Source organism: Pithys albifrons, chromosome 8 (assembly GCF_047495875.1).
Source record: "Pithys albifrons albifrons isolate INPA30051 chromosome 8, PitAlb_v1, whole genome shotgun sequence".
Lineage (NCBI taxonomy): Eukaryota > Metazoa > Chordata > Aves > Passeriformes > Thamnophilidae > Pithys > Pithys albifrons.
In genome coordinates this window covers 2,363,939-2,383,325 of record NC_092465.1, presented here as the reverse complement: position 1 = coordinate 2,383,325, position 19,387 = coordinate 2,363,939, and the positions used below count along the sequence as shown (strand labels likewise).

General features: G+C 49.2%; 1 protein-coding gene across 5 annotated transcripts in view; it reads left to right on the top strand.

Annotated features, from left to right (window-relative positions):
• Window positions 1-18,068, top strand: part of MBD5 (methyl-CpG binding domain protein 5) — a 116,930-nt gene extending 98,862 nt beyond the window's left edge. For all 5 annotated transcript variants that reach the window (XM_071561995.1, XM_071561996.1, XM_071561992.1 and 2 more), the window contains 5 exons: window positions 1,587-1,831; window positions 4,085-5,236; window positions 8,873-8,946; window positions 14,262-14,337; window positions 17,515-18,068. In XM_071561995.1, coding sequence (XP_071418096.1) covers window positions 1,587-1,831; window positions 4,085-5,236; window positions 8,873-8,946; window positions 14,262-14,337; window positions 17,515-17,586 — 1,619 coding nt within the window. In that variant the 3' untranslated portion in view covers window positions 17,587-18,068. The remainder of the gene's footprint in view (window positions 1-1,586; window positions 1,832-4,084; window positions 5,237-8,872; window positions 8,947-14,261; window positions 14,338-17,514) is intronic.
• Window positions 18,069-19,387: the final 1,319 nt, after the last annotated feature.

The following is a 19,387-nucleotide window of genomic DNA, read 5'->3' as shown; positions in this document are numbered from 1 at the left end:
CCACCTGGATTTGCTAAAACTACCTAAGAACCACCTCAAGATGATGTGAGCAGCTGGACTGTTCCGTGCTCAGGAGTTTGTGTGTGTTACAGTTTGTGTGTTGAGGAAACATCTCTGCTCTTGTAGGAGATGCAAAACAAATTCCACTTGGATTCCTCCCTGTTTGATGCTGATTTGGAAGTGATGAATTCTGCCAAAACCACTTAAAAACCAGCTCAGAGTGGTGTGAGCAGCTGGACTGTTCCCTGCTCAGGAGTTTGTGTGTGTGTGTTACAGTTTGTGTGTTGGGGAAACATCTCTGCTCTTGTAGGAGATGCAAAGCAAATTCCACTTGGGTTCCTCACTGTTTAGTTCTGATTTTGGAAATTAATTCTACCACCTGGATTTGCTAAAACTACCTAAGAGCCACCTCAAGATGATGTGAGCAGCTGGACTGTTCCCTGCTCAGGAGTTTGTGTGTGTGTGTTACAGTTTGTGTGTTGGGGAAACATCTCTGCTCTGGTAGGAGATGCAAAGCAAATTCCACTTGGATTCCTCCCTGTTTGATGCTGATTTGGAAGTCATTAATTCTGCCAAAACCACTTAAAAACCAGCTCAGAGTGGTGTGAGCAGCTGGACTGTTCCCTGCTCAGGAGTTTGTGTGTGTGTGTTACACTTTGTGTGTTGGGGAAACATCTCTGCTCTTGTAGGAGATGCAAAACAAATTCCACTTGGATTCCTCACAGTTTAATATTCACTTCAGAAATCATTAATTCTGCCACGTAGATTTGCTAAAACCACCTAAAAACCACTTAAAAAGTGGTGTGAGCAGCTCAGGATCCTCCCTGGGGCAGCAGTGGCAGCGCAGGGTTATGGGAGTGGCTGTGCAAGACACAAAGGACCAACACCTACGTCCCAAACAAGCCATTAAAAAGCCCTTAAACACGAGATTTTTTTTTTCTCCTGGGTGGTGAATTTTGGATCATTCTCAGCAAGAACATGGAGTGGAATTAGTGCTGCTCTGTCTGGGCCGTGTCTGGGGCTACTGGGAGGGATTAAACACTGGCAAAGAGCTGACAAAGTGTTTTATCTTAATTATCTCATCCTGACCTAATGGGAACAGTGACCTCAACCCTGCCTGACGTTTTCTATGTAAAACACAACTAACCACATGGAAATTTTAAGGAAAAAATGAACTTTTAATTAAAAAAACCCCAAACCTACAAAATTATTATATATGAAGCTTCATTGTGTCTTAAAGTCGAGTTCAACGATGTATTTATTTACTCAAACTAGAACTTCCACATCGAGATTTTCATATTATAGAAATATTAATACAACTTTTACTCTAAAATGTAAAAAAATAATTGGTTAGTGTTCCATGTCTGAGCCTTTTCTCCCTTCCAGTTGGCTCCTGTCGTTCTGTCACAGCTGAGGAAAACCAACCTCTGTTTGGGTTGGGGATTATTTCCACTCCTCTCCCTCTCTCCTCCTCCTCCCTCTCCCATCCCAGGGCTGTCTGGATAAGATTCCCAGGCCATCCTGAGCCCTCACCCCCAGTCTGAGCCCAGGAACTCCCTGACCTGTGTCCCCTGTTTGGCCTCCAGGTGACGTGTCCTCCCTCAACACTACTCTGAACAACCATCAGCTGAGTCACCTCCAGTCGCTGCTCAACAACAATCAGATGTTTCCTCCCTCCACTCAGCAGCAGCAACAGCAGCAGCAGCAACAGCAGCAGCAGCAGCACCTTCTCCAGGGCTACCAGAACGTGCAGGGCTTTCAGGGCCAGCCCCAAATCCCTGGCCCAGCCACCAACCCCAACCCCATGGCCTGTCTGTTCCAGAATTTCCAGGTAAGAAGGCAAAGGAAAGGGATATTCCAACAGATGTGCAGCTCTCAGGAGGCCAAAGTGCATCCTCCAGTTTGGTTTTCTGTGCTGATTAACACAACATGATCCATAGAAATAACATTATATATACATTTTAGAAATATAGAATATATAGAGAATATACTCTTTCAGTATATATAGAATATATTCTTTCAGTAATTTATGGAATTTACACATCAGTAACATTTTGGGTGGAAATTTGATCCCTTTCTCTCTAGGAACTGGGTCCAGTTTCCTTGGGAAGTGTCATGGTACATGCACTGAAAAAAATGGGCTGTTTCTGTGCTAATACCACACATTTTTAGCAAAACTCTTTTCCATTCTGCAGAAATGGTCCTGAATTCCCATTTAGCCCATTCTGATAATTCAGCAGTGAGAAATTAATACCAAAATCACTTCACAGTAATTAGAAACTTAATGAGTTATTGTAGGTGACTGTGTGGGCCAGTCCTCTTGTATTCCCACTGCAACTGGATGGAGGAGCTGCTGGATTCTCCAGCCTGAGGAAAACAGGGATTAGAGGGGATGTGAAGAGCAAACTGTGCACAAATGACACTTCTGCTCTCCCCCTGAATGGCCAGGTCTTCATGTGCAAGTTGAGTATCAAACTGGCACCCTGACACAGCAAAAGTAGGGAATAAATCCAGAGTTAATATGGATTGGTTGTTAGTCAGCCTTGCTGTGGTTGCTGCAGAATTCCAGCCATGAGGATGGGAAATGGAGATAGAGCCAGGTGGGAAAAAGGAGATGTCCCAGTGCAGAATTGTCAGTTCTCTGCCTGTTCCCTCTTGTGTGAATTGTGGGAGCTTTAGCTCAGAGCCTTTTGTGGCAGATTCCCAGGGGATATCAACAGTCATGGGAAGGAGTCAAAAGGGCTCTTGGAATGTTTTCCCCTTTTTTCTTTGCAGTTTTATTGACATTGTCTCCCCTGCCTGAGGATGAGACAGGTACAAAAAGCTCAGCTGGTTTGGGCTGGAGGTGTCAGGAGGGGAGGAAAGAACAGCTGAGAGCAGAACTTGGAGGTTGTGGAGTCTCCTTCCCTGGAGATGTAAAACCCACCTGGATGGGATCCTGTGCAAGCTGCCTTAGCTGGGACTCGGACTGGATCTTTCCTTCCCTGGAGATGTAAAACCCACCTGGATGGGATCCTGTGCAAGCTGCCTTAGCTGGGACTCGGACTGGATCTTCTCAGTGGAGTAGAGGAGGTTGTGTGGAGACCTCAGAGCCCCTTCCAGTGTCTGAGGGGGCTGCAGGGAAGCTGGAGAGGGGCTGTTCCTCAGGAACTGGAGTGGTAGGACACAGGGAGTGGCTTCCCACAGAAAAAGAGAAGGTTTAGATTAAATTCTAGGGAAAAATTGGTGGCTGGGAGGGTGGGCAGGCCCTGGCACAGGTTGGGCAGAGAAGCTCTGGCTACCCCTGGATCCCTGGGAGTGTCCAAGGCCAGGTTGGAGCCACCTGGGCTGGTGGGAGGTGTCCCTGCCCGTGGCAGGGGGTGCAATGGGATGAGCTTTAAGGTCCCTTCCAACCCAAACCAGTCTGTGATCTCCAGAGGTCTCTTCCAACCCCAGCCACTCTGTGGTTCTGTAACAGAAATATGGACCTTGGTGAAGTTGTTTAGGGTAAAAAGGAAGGTGCTGAGCTTCAATCGGGAGAGGAAATTGCAGAGAAGACTCAGAAAGGGACAATGGTGTTGTCTCAGCCATGCAGAGTGTCCAGTTTGATCCACAAGGCAAAGTCTCAGAGGGGGTGGGTTTGATTCCCTCTAAATTAGGGGGGGTTGTTTTCTCTCTGTGTTCTTCAGCATTTAATTTGGAACTGATCGATAATCAAGATGAGATGGGGGACTGGAAGGAACAGTCACCTGGCCACCACCCTGGGTTCTTAGTTAGGATGGCACCAACTGTCTGTTGAAACAGCTGCAGAGTCTCCTCTGAGAAAACATTGCAAACCCACTGGGATGTGTTCCTGTGTCACCTGTCCCAGGTGTCACCTGCCCCAGATGGGATGGGTGATCTCCAGAGGTGTCACCTGCCCCAGATGGGATGGGTGATCTCCAGAGGTGTCACCTGCCCCAGGTTGAACTGGGAGATCTCCAGAGGTGTCACCTGCCCCAGATGGGATGGGTGATCTCCAGAGGTGTCCCCAGCCCTGCCGGGTCCGTGCTGTGCCAAGGTACCACCCCGAGCCGCAGTCCCACCTGTCTCTCTCCCTCCGCAGGTGCGGGTGCCGGAGGACGCCGCGGCGCTGAACAAGAGGCTGCTGCCGGCGCTGGGGCTGGCGCCGGGGCCCGAGGGTGCCGGGCCGGCGCTGCCCCCGTTCCCGGAGCCGCCGTGCGAGCCGTGCCCGCCGCCCAAGGAGCCGCCGGCCGCGGGCGCCCCGGCCGTGGATGCCATCTACAAGGCGGTGGTGGACGCGGCCAGCAAGGGCGTGCAGGTGGTGATCACCACGGCCGGGAGCGGCACCGCGCAGATGAGCCCCATCCCCGCCCTGAGTGCCATGAGTGCCTTCACAGCCTCCATCGGGGACCCCCTGAACCTGTCGGGCGCCGGTGCCCACGGCCGGAGCGCGGCCGAGCACGAGGGCAGGCCCAGGGGCGGCCGCGGCGCGCGCGGGCACGGCAAACACCCCGGCGAGGGCGACGGCTTCGAGTACTACCGGGCGGCGAGCTGCTCCACGCCCAAAAAGCAGTGGGAAGGGGAGCAGAGCCCCGGGGGGGACATGCACCGGTGGAAGTGCGAGGAGCTCCTGGAGCGCCCGGCCCTCGCCCACGGCAGCCCCTGCCACGAGCGCCCCAACCACGTCCCGGCGCTGCCGCTGCTGTCGGGCGAGCAGCACCCGGCCCTGCTGCCCCCCAGGAACTGCCAGAGCGAGAAGGCGCCCGAGGACAACTTCAGGTACAACAACTACAAGAGAACTCTGCTGAGCTTCAAGGACAGGCTGGAGAACACTGTGGAACGCTGCGCGCACATCAACGGCAACCGGCCCCAGCAGCCGCCGGGCCGGCCCTTCGGGGACCCGCTGGGCGCCTCCAGGCAGGACCTGGCGCTGGAGGAGCAGTCCCCCAGCTCCTCCAACAGCCTGGAGAGCTCCCTGGTGCGGGACTACATCCATTACAATGGAGACTTCAACGCCAAAAGCGTGAACGGGTGCGCGCCCAGCCCGTCGGACGCCAAGAGCATCAGCAGCGAGGACGAGCTGCGCCACCCCGACTCGCCCTCGGCGCACGAGCTGCTCCACTACCGGCCACGGACGTTCAACGTGGGCGACCTGGTGTGGGGCCAGATCAAGGGACTCGCCTCCTGGCCTGGCAAACTGGTGAGGGAGGAAGAAGTTCACAATTCATGCCAACAGAACGCTGAGGAGGGGAAGGTATATTTATATATCTATGCACATCTCTCTGTCCCTACACCAAAGGGGTGCCAAAACATCCTCATTTTAGGCTCGGTGTTTTATTTTAGCAGCACGGGTTGGGTTATTTCTTACCTGTAGTTCATAGGACTGAGTTTCAGGGAATTTTCAGGGAATATTCTGAGTTGGAAGGGACCCACAAGGAGCATCGAGTCCAACTCTTACATGAATGACCCATCCACGTTCCCCTAATTGTGGCAGTGCCTTAAAACAGGTCAGAGTTTGGCTTTGCCAAACCATTTGTGCACAGAAAAGGGATGTTAACAAAAATTTCCTGTCACTCCCATTTGTGTGTTCAGGAGAATTTCTGGCTGTGTCAAAAGTGTCTGATACAAAAATACCTGAAAGTGTTGAAACTGCTCAAAAAAAGCAGTGATTTAACCAGAAGGAGGAGTGTGGAGTGAGGGAGGTGGTGCTGATTGACACACAGGAAATGCACACACATTTTCAGCTTAAAGGGAGGTTTGGGTCATCTTTAGTCGTGAGGAAATCTGCTCTTTGGTACTAAAACCTTTATTTTGTGTTGACAAATCATGTGCCTGTTGGGGGCTGGACAGAAAACACAGTTACCAAGGGGTTGCTGTTGTTTTGTCATGGTGAATATTTCCTAATCTGGTCTGCACTGCTGGGACAACATTTATGTGCTTGTGCTGCTCATAAATAACCAGGAGAGCTCCAGCCTCCCTTGGCAGGGCCAGTGTCCCTTGGCATGGGCACATCCCCACAGTCCCAGGCACTTCATGGACCCCAAATTGTTAAAGATTCCAACAAAACTGGAAAAATCAGATGTCCAATATCCGTGTCCCTTGTGAGTCAGGAACACAGTGATGGCACTGCCACATTCCCAGGGTGGGTTCAGTGATGGCACTGCCACGTTCCCAGGGTGAGTTCAGTGATGGCACTGCCACGTTCCCAGAGTGGGTTCAGTGATGGCACTGCCACATTCACAGGGTGGGTTCAGTGATGGCACTGCCACGTTCCCAGGGAGTTTAATGATGGCACTGCCACGTTCCCAGAGTGGGTTTAATGATGGCACTGCCACGTTCCCAGGGTGGGTTCAGTGATGGCACTGCCACGTTCCCAGGGTGGGTTTAATGATGGCACTGCCACGTTCCCAGGGTGGGTTCAGTGATGGCACTGCCACGTTCCCAGAGTGGGTTTAATGATGGCACTGCCACGTTCCCAGAGTGGGTTCAGTGATGGCACTGCCACGTTCCCAGGGAGTTTAATGATGGCACTGCCAAGTTCCCAGGGTGGGTTCAGTGATGGCACTGCCACGTTCCCAGGGTGGGTTCAGTGATGGCACTGCCACGTTCCCAGGGAGTTTAATGATGGCACTGCCACGTTCCCAGAGTGGGTTCAGTGATGGCACTGCCACGTTCCCAGGGAGTTTAATGATGGCACTGCCAAGTTCCCAGGGTGGGTTCAGTGATGGCACTGCCACGTTCCCAGGGTGGGTTCAGTGATGGCACTGCCACGTTCCCAGGGAGTTTAATGATGGCACTGCCACGTTCCCAGAGTGGGTTCAGTGATGGCACTGCCACGTTCCCAGGATGAGTTTCGTGATGGCACTGCCACGTTCCCAGGGTGAGTTCAGTGATGGCACTGCCACATTCCCAGGGTGGGTTTGTCTTAACCTCAAAAACGGTGTGTCCATCTCTCTCTGACTGTTTGGTATAACTGAAGAGTTCACTTTTGATCATTTCTGTAAAAAGGGGGATTGATTTTAACTTGCTCTCCTTGGCCATTCCGTGTTTCCTCCCCGTGTTGTGGCCACCAGAACGTGTTGCTGCTTTGTCACACCCTCCTCCTTTCTTGCTGTGGGGTTTGAGGACATTCCATGAATGTTGTGTGGGATGAATTCAGCAGGATCAATCCAGTGGCACTGATTTCCTTGGCTCCTGGAGCACAAAATCCAGGGAAGCAGCAGAGCCTGGGAATGCTCACCTCGATGGAGACCAACTCAAGTCCCTCCTCAGGAAGTTGTGGATCATCTCTGGCATCAGAAGAGCTTTAATTTAACCATTTAAATTTAAAAAATATTAAAAAGTGTGTCTGATTTTCTCCATGAAGAAGCACAGAACCAACAGCCTTTCCACAGGGCAGAGCTGAGGGGGATGTTGATATCATTAATTGTTGTTATGATTGATATTAATAGTCATAATTATTAATCTGGTAGACCTGCTTGCAATACCCTGTTTTGTAGTAATTTGATATTTCTTTTTAAAGAAGTGGGTTTTAATGTATAACCATCACAAAATGCCAGTAATGAAGATACTGAGTCCTTTTTGTAACTTAACACAAGTCCTTTGTTACCCAAACATGGTATTAATTCCTCATGTTCTAATTCTTCATGTTCTTATTTACCATTGAAGTTTTTCTTCCTCTCATGGCAGGTTTTTACAGCCCTTGGCAGTTTATTCCTTAAATACCCAGGATAATTCCCTTCCTTCCCACATCTCTCCTTGGAAAAGCTCCCCAGGTTTCCAGCAGAGGCTGTTTCTTCCCTGTGCATTTCCAAAATCCAAGGAGGAGAGGAATGACTGGAAGTATTTTCTTCAAAAGGGAGCAGAGTTTAAGAGAAAAACTCTACAATTTGTGGCATAATTGAATTTAATTCAGGAGAATTGAATTCTCCCTTCCCCTCCTGTCAGAAACAAACTCTGCTGGCACCAAAGCAAAGGCTCAATGAGCTTCTTGTGGAGCCCAAAAATACCAACCAAGGTGTGGCAAAGCCAAAAGAATTCAGCTTTTCTTTGGTTTCATGTGTTATAAACCCTGATTTTGGTGGTTTTCACTGAGCCAGATGAAAAGAAGAGTTAAGTGGACTCGTGTTTTGAGAATAGAAATGGTAAAATTATAGAGATGATATAATTAATTCTCTTCTTTGCTTGTATTGTTTGTGCTGGGATCAGCTGGTACCCACACACTGGTTTATGTATAAATGTAAAATATAGAAATGTATTGCTTGAAATACCCACTTCAAATTTCCAGTTCTAACACTCTTTTCAAACACCAATTTTGGCACTTGCCCAAATCCATCCCTGACTCAGCAGATCTCTAAAAAAAAAAAAAAAAAAATTAAAATAACCACTTTTAGGACAAATAAATAAAGCTCCAGTGAAGAGACAGGAATTCCTGAGGCACAATTAAAGCTTTTCTGCTGAAACAGGAATGGATTTGGTCCTTCCAGGAGCAGCAGAGACCTCAAAAAGTTCACCAGAAATGGGAGGTGATGGAAACACTTTGGTGTTGGGGCATCTGTAAGAATTTGTATCACCTGCCCCAGTGTTTTAATGCACTCCAGGTGTGTCCAAGGTGGAAATTCCAGTGCAAAATGTGAGCAAAGAGGGTGAGATGAGACCTCACCAGACAAGGCTTTGCAAAGATGCTGCTCTGGTGGTGACAAATTCTGCTCCACCACCCCAGGTGTGAGTGAGGGGTGGGCAGAGCCAATCCTGGAATTCTGGGGTGCCAGTCCTGGAATTCTGGGGTGCCAATCCTGGAATTCTGGGATGCCATTCCCGGGTTCTGGCAGAGCAGGGGGGTGACTGCAGGTGTGGGTAACGTGGCTGGTGTTTGTTCCTCCTCCCTCAGGTGGAGCCAGAGAAGCTGAAGACCCTGACAGAGGGGCTGGAGGTGTTCAGCAGGGCCAGGAAGAGGAACAGGAAGTGAGTAAATCCTCCTTTTTTTTATCTGGAAATAAAACAGTTCAGGTTTTTCCTCCATTCTGGGCAGCTCAGCCCAGCTCTGATTCCTCCTCGCAGGATCTGGGGTGTCTGAGTTGTTGGAGCTTCTCCCTGGAATTCCACAGTCCCTGGGAAATGTCACAGTCCCTGGGAAATGTCACTGTCCCCTTGTCCTTAGGGAAGTTTTCAGGGGGGAATTTCTGGTTTTTCCAGTTTTTTACCAAAAAAATGGCATCAAAACTCCTGTGACCAAATAATGGGGTTTAACCAGCTCTGCCCTTCTCTCCTCTGTCCCTCTGGCACAGCACAGGGTGGTTCCTTCAGAGAAATCCCCTTTCTGTTCAGGTTTTTGGAGAGGTTTATCCAGAGAAATTCCCATCATTTCCCACTGCTGAAATTCCCTTGATTTCCCACTGCTGAGAGAAGGTTATCCAGAGAAATTCCTTTTATTTCCCACTGCTGAGAAAAGGTTATCCAGAGAAATTCCCATCATTTCCCACTGCTGAGAGAAATTCCCATCATTTCCCACTGCTGAGAGAAGGTTATCCAGAGAAATTCCCATCATTTCCCACTGCTGAGAGAGAGAAATTCCCTTGATTTCCCACTGCTGAGAGAAGGTTATCCAGAGAAATTCCCATCATTTCCCACTGCTGAGAGAAGGTTATCCAGAGAAATTCCCATCATTTCCCACTGCTCAGAGAGAGAAATTCCCTTGATTTCCCACTGCTGAGAGAAGGTTATCCAGAGAAATTCCCATCATTTCCCACTGCTGAGAGAAGGTTATCCAGAGAAATTCCCATCATTTCCCACTGCTCAGAGAGAGAAATTCCCTTGATTTCCCACTGCTGAGAGAAGGTTATCCAGAGAAATTCCCATCATTTCCCACTGCTGAGAGAAGGTTATCCAGAGAAATTCCCATCATTTCCCACTGCTGAGAGAAGGTTATCCAGAGAAATTCCCATCATTTCCCACTGCTGAGAGAAGGTTGTCCAGAGAAATTCCCATCATTTCCCACTGCTGAGAGAGAGAAATTCCCATCATTTCCCACTGCTCAGAGAAGGTTATCCAGAGAAATTCCCTTTATTTCCCACTGCTCAGAGAAGGTTATCCAGAGAAATTCCCATCATTTCCCACTGCTGAGAGAAGGTTATCCAGAGAAATTCCCATCATTTCCCACTGCTGAGAAAAGGTTATCCAGAGAAATTCTCATCATTTCCCACTGCTGAGAGAGACAAATTCCCATCATTTCCCACTGCTGAGAGAAGGTTGTCCAGAGAAATTCCCTTTATTTCCCACTGCTCAGAGAAGGTTATCCAGAGAAATTCCCTTTATTTCCCACTGCTCAGAGAAGGTTATCCAGAGAAATTCCTTTTATTTCCCACTGCTCAGAGAAGGTTATCCAGAGCAATTCCCATCATTTCCTACTGCTGAGAAGGTTATCCAGAGAAATTCCCATCATTTCCCACTGCTGAGAGAAGGTTGTCCAGAGAAATTCCCATCATTTCCCACTGCTGAGAGAAGGTTATCCAGAGAAATTCCCATCATTTCCCATTGCTGAGAGAAGGTTATCCAGAGAAATTCCCATCATTTCCCACTGCTGAGAGAGAGAAATTCCCATCATTTCCCACTGCTGAGAGAAGGTTATCCAGAGAAATTCCCATCATTTCCCACTGCTGAGAGAAGGTTATCCAGAGCAATTCCCATCATTTCCCACTGCTGAGAGAAGGTTATCCAGAGAAATTCCCATCATTTCCCACTGCTGAGAGAAGGTTATCCAGAGAAATTCATTTCCCACTGCTGAGAGAAGGTTGTCCAGAGAAATTCCCATCATTTCCCACTGCTGAGAGAAGGTTATCCAGAGAAATTCCCATCATTTCCCACTGCTGAGAGAAGGTTATCCAGAGAAATTCATTTCCCACTGCTGAGAGAAGGTTGTCCAGAGAAATTCCCATCATTTCCCACTGCTGAGAGAAGGTTATCCAGAGAAATTCCCATCATTTCCCACTGCTGAGAGAAGGTTATCCAGAGAAATTCATTTCCCACTGCTGAGAGAAGGTTGTCCAGAGAAATTCCCATCATTTCCCACTGCTGAGAGGAGGTTCAGGCTTTGTGGGGCCTGGCTGTGTTAAACCCCAGCAGAGCTCTGAGCCAGGGGGGTTTATCCTCCTTTTTAGCTCTTGGTCACAAATCCATGGATAGAAACTCTGTGGAACAGCAAATATTGGGACATGAGGCATCAGGACCTGCAAAAACAGGAGAATTATTGAGTTTAGTGGGAAAAAAAACCCCTCTGGACATTTCTGAAAGGATGACAAAGTGGCCCTTGTGCTGGGAGAGGGTTTGTCCTGTGATGCTATTCCTTGTTTGCTGTTTCAGGGAAAAGATATTCCCTAAATCTGTGTGAGAATTCCAAGTCAGCTCTGCATAGGCTGGAAGGGATTAAATAATTCTCCTCCCTCCTTTTCCCATGTACTGTTGGAGATTTCCCTGGCAAAGTCATTGCTGACCTGGTGGTTTTCTCTCTGTAGGAGCAGGTTTTGATCCAGGTTTTTTTGCACTCGTGGGGTCCCCATCCCACATTCCAGGCTGAGCCCAGCAGGGCAGGATTAACCCCAAGCCCTCCAAGTGGCATTGTCATTCCAGAACTCCAGGAATTGTCCTTTATGTCCCCACAATTCCTGGTGCCTTGTCCAGTTTTTGCCCTCACTGCACATCTTGATTCATCTCCAATAATTTATTGATTCTGTTTATTAACTATGGAAATATTAGAGGTGAATTAAAGGTGGGACATTGCAAAGCCAAAGGCTGAGCTGGGATAGGGATGTAATGGGATGTAACTCCAGTTGCATCTTAAATCCCATTTTTGTGACCTGCTGGAGGCCCAGAGTTCCCTTCCCAGGACCTGATCCCATCTTTGCTGGGATTATGGAACATCAGGAAACTCTTCCAGAATGGATTTCTCCCAGCTCCCACCTCCAGCCAGGCCCATCCTGGCACAGCCCAAGTGTCCCTGCCCTGTCTGGGTGTGACTGTCCTGCTGTCCCCAGCTGTCCCTGGGCTGGGCTGGGGCTGGAATTGCTGCCCAGCAGCCTTGGCATGGGGCTCACCCTGCTGCCCTCTGGGCTCTGCCAGGGCCACAAACCTTCAGCTCCTGGGGAGGAACATCCCTGTGATCCCATGGGCTGGATCTCCTTGTTAAGGAAAGGGGGAATGGGTTGAAGCTGAAAGAGGGGAGATTTAGGTGGGATACTGGGAAGGAATTGGTGTCTGGGAGGGTGGGCAGGCCCTGGCACAGGTTGGGCAGAGAAGCTGTGGCTGCCCCTGGATCCATCCCTGGGAGTGTCCAAGGCCAGGCTGGAGCCCCCTGGGCTGGTGGGAGGTGTCCCTGCCCATGGCAGGGGTGGCACTGGGTGGGCTTTGAGGTCCCTTCCAGCCCATCCTGTGATCAAAGGGAAGGGTTTTTACAGGAAGTGTGTCCTGTGAGGGACAGTCCTGGTGACTGACCCGCTGTGCCCTCTGGGGACAAAGTGTCCTCCCTGTCTGTGCCATCCCCTCCCTCAGCACTGAGGTGCTTTTCCTGCTCCTCCTCCTTTCCTTGTGCCCCTCCAGAGCCAGGGAACAGCATTCCCTGCTCCCCCAGGACAGGGCAGGGATGCCCAGAGCCCTCCCTGCTCCCCCAGGACAGGGCAGGGATGCCCAGAGCCCTCCCTGCTCCCCCAGGACAGGGCAGGGATGCTCAGAGCCCTCCCTGCTCCCCCAGGATGGGCATGGATGCCCAGAGCATTCCCTGCTCCCCCAGGACAGGGCATGGATGCCCAGAGCCCTCCCTGCTCCCCCAGGACAGGTCAGGGATGCCCAGAGCAGTCCCTGCTCCCCCAGGACAGGGCAGGATGCCCAGAGCAGTCCCTGCTCCCCCAGGACAGGGCAGGGATGCCCAGAGCCCTCCCTGCTCCCCCAGGACAGGGCAGGGATGCCCAGAGCAGTCCCTGCTCCACCAAGACAGGGCAGGGATGCCCAGAGCAGTCCCTGCTCCCCCAGGACAGGATGGATGCCCAGAGCAGTCCCTGATCCCCCAGGACAGAATGGATGCCCAGAGCCCTCCCTGCTCCCCCAGGATGGGCAGGGATGCCCAGAGCAGTCCCTGCTCCCCCAGGACAGGATGGATGCCCAGAGCAGTCCCTGCTCCCCCAGGACAGGATGGATGCCCAGAGCAGTCCCTGCTCCCCCAGGACAGGGCATGGATGCCCAGAGCAGTCCCTGCTCCCCAGGACAGGGCAGGGATGCCCAGAGCAGTCCCTGCTCCCCCAGGACAGGATGGATGCCCAGAGCAGTCCCTGCTCCCCCAGGACAGGATGGATGCCCAGAGCATTCCCTGCTCCCCCAGGACAGGATGGATGCCCAGAGCAGTCCCTGATCCCCCAGGACAGGATGGATGCCCAGAGCATTCCCTGCTCCCCCAGGATGGAGAGGGATGCCCAGAGCAGTCCCTGCTCCCCCAGGACAGGGCAGGGATGCCCAAAGCAGTCCCTGCTCCCCCAGGACAGGGCATGGATGCCCAGAGCAGTCCCTGATCCCCCAGGACAGGGCATGGATGCCCAGAGCAGTCCCTGATCCCCCAGGATGGAGAGGGATGCCCAGAGCAGTCCCTGCTCCCCCAGGATGGGCATGGATGCCCAGAGCATTCCCTGATCCCCCAGGACAGGGCAGGGATGCCCAGAGCAGTCCCTGATCCCACACTCAGCTGTTTCTCTCCAGTTGGTCCCTCTGCCCAGTGTGCCCATTCAGCTGGAGCCAGGGATGTGCCAGTCCCTCTAAACCCAGATATTTATTTTATAAACACACTGCCCAGGGCCTTCATGTGCTGCCTCAGGGACCTTGTGCTGCCCTGGAACTCCTGGGATTCCAGGGGGAAAAGTCTTGGAAGAACCAATACCAATAAAACCTCCATGTCTTTGGAGCTGCCCAATGACTTGGGGTAATTTGGGCTTGGAAGGAGAAAATCTTCACCCTCCCAGCCCCACAGCCCTTGGGGTGCTTCATTCCAGGGTAAAACTGGGAGTATTTCAGATAATTAACACAACTCAGATTCACAATTAGAAGGATTTTTAACTTTAATTCCACCCCAAACCTTGACTTTGCATAATGTTGTCTGTAGGTCTGATCTTCCTCCTCCTTGTGCCACACCAGCCTGGGAGGCTCCAGTTCCAACATTCCCAAGGGGTTCTGTGTTTGTCACTCATTTTTAAGGTGTTTTCTGGTCCTCACAGTTGCTGATGACATTCCTCTTTTCCTCCTAGAAGTGGAAAGCTAAATAACCATTTAGAAGCTGCTATTCACGAGGCCATGAGTGAACTGGACAAAATGTCTGGGAATGTGAGTTCCTTTTCCTTCTCCCTTTCCTGGATTCCTGTCTGGGTGTCCCTGGGAGGGAGGGAGGGGTGGCTTGGGTTGCTTCCTACCAAATTTTGATTATATTCTCTTAATTAATGTGGATTTTTCAGCATTTTTCCTTCATTTAAGGCAAAATGTCAGATTGCTCTGAGAAATGGGAGGAGTTGCAGGATTTGAGTTGAATTTGCCAATTTTTTATTGCTTTTGACAAGAGATTCCCACGTGGAGCTTGGTAATGTTTGGATCAGTTCCAGCCCCACTCGTATTCCAGGGGATTTCTGGGGGCTCAGGACACAAAATCAGGCTCATTTATTGCTCAGTTTGAGTAGCAAGAGATTGAAACCACATTTGAAAGGATCATTCTTTGCATGTCAAACTCTTGGAATAAAGTTTTCCCCATGAGAAATGAAAGATATTGTCATGAAAGGTAAGTGTAAAAAAAAAAAAAGAGTATTTCTAATATCACATCCAGCAGTGGGTTCAGTGCAATAATTTCACTGTTGTTACCTGAGTCCAGAATCTTTCTGATACAGAATTTAGTTTGTAGAACATCCTTCATATTTAATTGTAATTTCACTGGAGCTCACTCAAAAAACTGAAAAAAAATCTACCACAGCACATGTGACCTCCCAGATCTTATAATGAGTAATTAATTATTCAAATTACTAATTATAAAATGTTGGAACACAGGGGAAAAGGTCTTTTTTGCTGATATCCAATGCTCAGGACTGAAGATTTGTGTGCATGGTTTGGGAGTGACAGTGACACTTCAGGGGAACTTCTGGAGTATTAAAAAGGAAATATAGATAAGAATATATATTTTTATATAATATATATTGTATTTTTTATATATATATTATATATATTATATATATTATATATATTATATATAATATATATAATATATTATATATTTTATATTATATATATATTTATATATTATATATTATATATTCTATATCTTTATATATATTATATAATATATATTATATATAATATATATTATATTTTATATGTATATATAATATATATAATATATTATATATTATTATATATATTATATATTATATAATTTTTATATATAATATATATTATGTAATTATATATAATTATATAATATATTATATATTATATATATAATATATTATATATATTATATGTATATATATTATATATACATATAATATATATTATATATTATATATTATATGTATATATATTTTATATATACATATAATATATATAATATATAATATATGTTATATATATTATATATTATATATATTATATGTGTATATAATATATAATATATAATATATAATATTTAATATTTAATATATAATATATATATTGTGGGTTTTTTAATATATATATATATGTAAATAACTGCAGAATAGATTTCAGAACTACCAAGAAATATTAATTAAGTTCTTCAGTAGCTTTTAATGGCTGCTCTAAGTAATAACAAATAAATATTTTGCTTAAACTTGTGAACTTTAGCACGTGGGGTTTGAGCTTTGGTTTAAGACAAGGGAACAGGGTCTGACTGTGGATCTGTTACACTGAAATCAAGGATGTGGGGCTGGGCTGACACTTTTCCATGTGCAATTCCAGGAGCACCAAAAGCTGCCTGGGCATTGTCATTGTCCCTGCTGGGCCTGGCCTTGCTGGCCCTGCCACACCCCCTGATGTGCCAGCACAGCACCCCGAGTTAGATTTTAATTATCTGGGCACTCAGCTTCCCTCAGGGGTCATTTCCATCAATATTATCATTCCTAGAAACACTCCCAGGAATCAGCAGTTCTCTTTTTAGTGATGGGCTGGGTTTTTTAACTGCTGAAGGGGCTGGGGGGACCCCAGGGAGCTGCTTAGGATGGTCTCTGCTCCTGGAGGGGCCCCAGGGAGGGGCTGGGGGGACCCCAGGGAGCTGCTCAGGATGGTCCCTGCTCCTGGAGGGGCTGGGAGGGCCCAAGGAAGGGGCTGGGGGGACCTCAGGGAGCTGCTTAGGATGGTCTCTGCTCCTGGAGGGGCCCCAGGGAGGGGCTGGGGGGACCCCAGGGAGCTGCTCAGGATGGTCCCTGCTCCTGGAGGGGCTGGGAGGGCCCAAGGAAGGGGCTGGGGGGACCCCAGAGAGCTGCTCAGGATGGTCACTGCTCCTGGAGGGGCCCCAGGGAGGGGCTGGGGGGACCCCAGGGAGCTGCTCAGGATGGTCCCTGCTCCTGGAGGGGCCCCAGGGAGGGGCTGGGGGGACCCCAGGGAGCTGCTCAGGATGGTCCCTGCTCCTGGAGGGGCCCCAGGGAGGGGCTGGAGGGGCTGGGGGGACCTCAGGGAGCTGCTGGAGGGGCTGGAGGAACCTCAGGGAGCTACTCGGGATGTCCCTGCTTCTGGAGGGGCTGGGGAGACCTCAGGGAGCTGCTGGAAGGGCTGGAGGAACCTCAGGGAGCTGCTCAGGAGTGGTCTCTGCCCCTGGAGGGGCTGAGGGACCCCAGGGAGCTGCTCAGGAGTGGTCTCTGCCCCTGGAGGGGCTGAGGGACCCCAGGGAGCTGCTCAGGAGTGGTCTCTGCCCCTGGAGGGGCTGAGGGACCCCAGGGAGCTGCTCAGGAGTGGTCTCTGCCCCTGGGAAGCTGCAGCTGCCACCGACAGATGGTGGTGGAATTCCACACCAGGCTCCATCCAACCTTCCTCCTCCTCCTGCTATTCTCCCACTTGCTTTTCCTCCTGGAAAACTGCTCTGCTCTCAGATGAACCCAGCACTCGGCTCCAGAGTGAACATTTCCGAGCACAGTGAGGGGTTGCTGCCCATCCCCATCCCTGGGTGGCACAGCAGAGCTGGGTGGGCTGCCCTGAGTTTGCCCCTTGGCAGCATTTCCCCACCACCTCCTCCCCACCTCATTGCTCTTGTCTGTTTGTCACTCAGGATCTGCCACAGCTGCACTTGTGGGACCAGTTCCTGATTGTGGCTTTCCCAATCACTGCAGCTGGTTTGGAATGTGGCATGAACCTTTTCCTCCCAGTTCCTCAAAGTTCTTGAAGTTCCTTTAGCTCAGGTTTCTGTGCAGATGTGAAACAGTGAGAACTGTTTCCTCGGAGCTCCTCAACCAACCCATTTGTCCTCTGACCACAATTCCCTGCTAACTTTTAAATATACTTATTTTTTAGGTCCACCAAATCCCGCAGGGAGACAGACAAGTGAAGCCTCCAAAACTCAAGAGGAGGAAGATCTCCAGATAACAGTGAATGTCCTTGTTGCTGGTGCAGTGCTGGTGGCAGAGCCCACCTGGGTCCAGCTGTAGGTGTTGCCCTGGGGTGGTGCTGATGTTTCTGTGGGGACACCACGCCGGGCAGTGGCACCACGAGGGGCAGAGGTCGCTGGAGAAGCCAATCAGAAATCTTGGAAGGTTTGCAGTAACAATGTCAGATGATTACTGAAAAAAAAGAATTTTTTTTTCTATGATACTAAAAATTGTGATTATAAGAAATAGTCCAAATGTTTCTGAGAAATTTTCCTTGTGTATATAGATAATACAGAATTTCCTGGTGATATCTGAACTGTAAATATTGTACAATATTGTCATGTACAAGCGTACCTAATGCACACTTTATCTTTTATTGTACAAAAAATAGTGTACAAAATTCTTTGGTTTCTATTGAGTACACATACAAGAGACTACCAGTGTAAAGTGATAAATAAAAATACAGCCTAAATGCTTTTATATGATAATGTAAAAGATGCTGTTTTTGTATTTAACAGCAGAGAGAAGGCACACGGTGATGTGAGACCCGAATTCTGACCCCCCCTGAGGCCACTGAGGGCTCCCTGCTGTGTCTGTGTGGAGCAGCCCTGGCTGGAGGTGCTGGGCTCCAGCAGGAGGGAGCAGCTCCTCCTGGGATGTGGGATGTGCCATCCCAGCTCCTCCAGGGAGCGAGGCCAAGGCTCAGCCCTGGCCTGCCTGGCATTTCCGTAGCTTTGCCAGTCGGATGCTGTAGGTTTGATTAAAAAAGTGTTTAAAAATAGGAGTATTTTAGTGGAGCGTTTCTGTAGGTGAAGTGTCAGAGCCACCTGAGGAACTAAAGAGCCGTGACGGTGACCCCCCCAGACCCCTGGATTAATTAGCTGGAATTACCTAACCTCATTAAGCACCGTGTGTGCTTGAAGGGGGCAGAGGCCCTGCCTGGTCAGTGCTCAGTGTTGGTTGCAGTTGGTTTGGCAGGACAATGGAAGGGCAATGCTCTGGAAGAAGCAATCCCATCCCACAGTGTTACAGCAGAGAAACTGAAGGGTGGCTTACCAAACTATTAGCAACAGTAATTTTTATCAGTATTATGTAACATATCAGATTTATTTTATTTAAAAAGAATTATTTATACCATTAACAGATTCTTATATATATTAATGTGGCTGAAATGCGCAGGTTAAATCTATTAACCAAATTATTTATGTTATATTAAGTGAGAAATGTGAAACATATGTAGAAAAAAGAAAGACTTAATACACTACAGATTTAAAAGCCTAAAGGTATGAGCCATTATAAACTTACTGAACAGAAGTGTAGCACAACATTCTTGCCATTGGCTTTCATTTTTGGTTTTGCCCTGGACAGTGGGGATGGGGATGGGGATGGGAGCTGTGGCATCATCCTGGTTCTCCAAGGATTCCTGACAGAACTCTCTGTCCTCAGCCCTTCACTCCTGCTCCTCTCCAGGACCACCACGGACCTCAGAGCTGCTTCCCCCAGAATTCCCAGAGTGGCTCTGGCAGGGACGGGCAGTGGGCAGTGCTGGGGAGAGCGGGATCCCACAGGGGTGGCCAGAGGGATGTCCCAGGGTGCAGCATTCCCAGGCAAATGTCCCCCAGGGTGCAGCATTCCCAGGGAGGTGCCCCCAGGGTGCAGCATTCCCAGGGAGGTGCCCCCAGGATGCAGCATTCCCAGGCAAATGTCCCCAGGGTGCAGCATTCCCAGGCAAATGTCCCAGGATGCAGCATTCCCAGGCAAATGTCCCCAGGGTGCAGCATTCCCAGGCAAATGTCCCC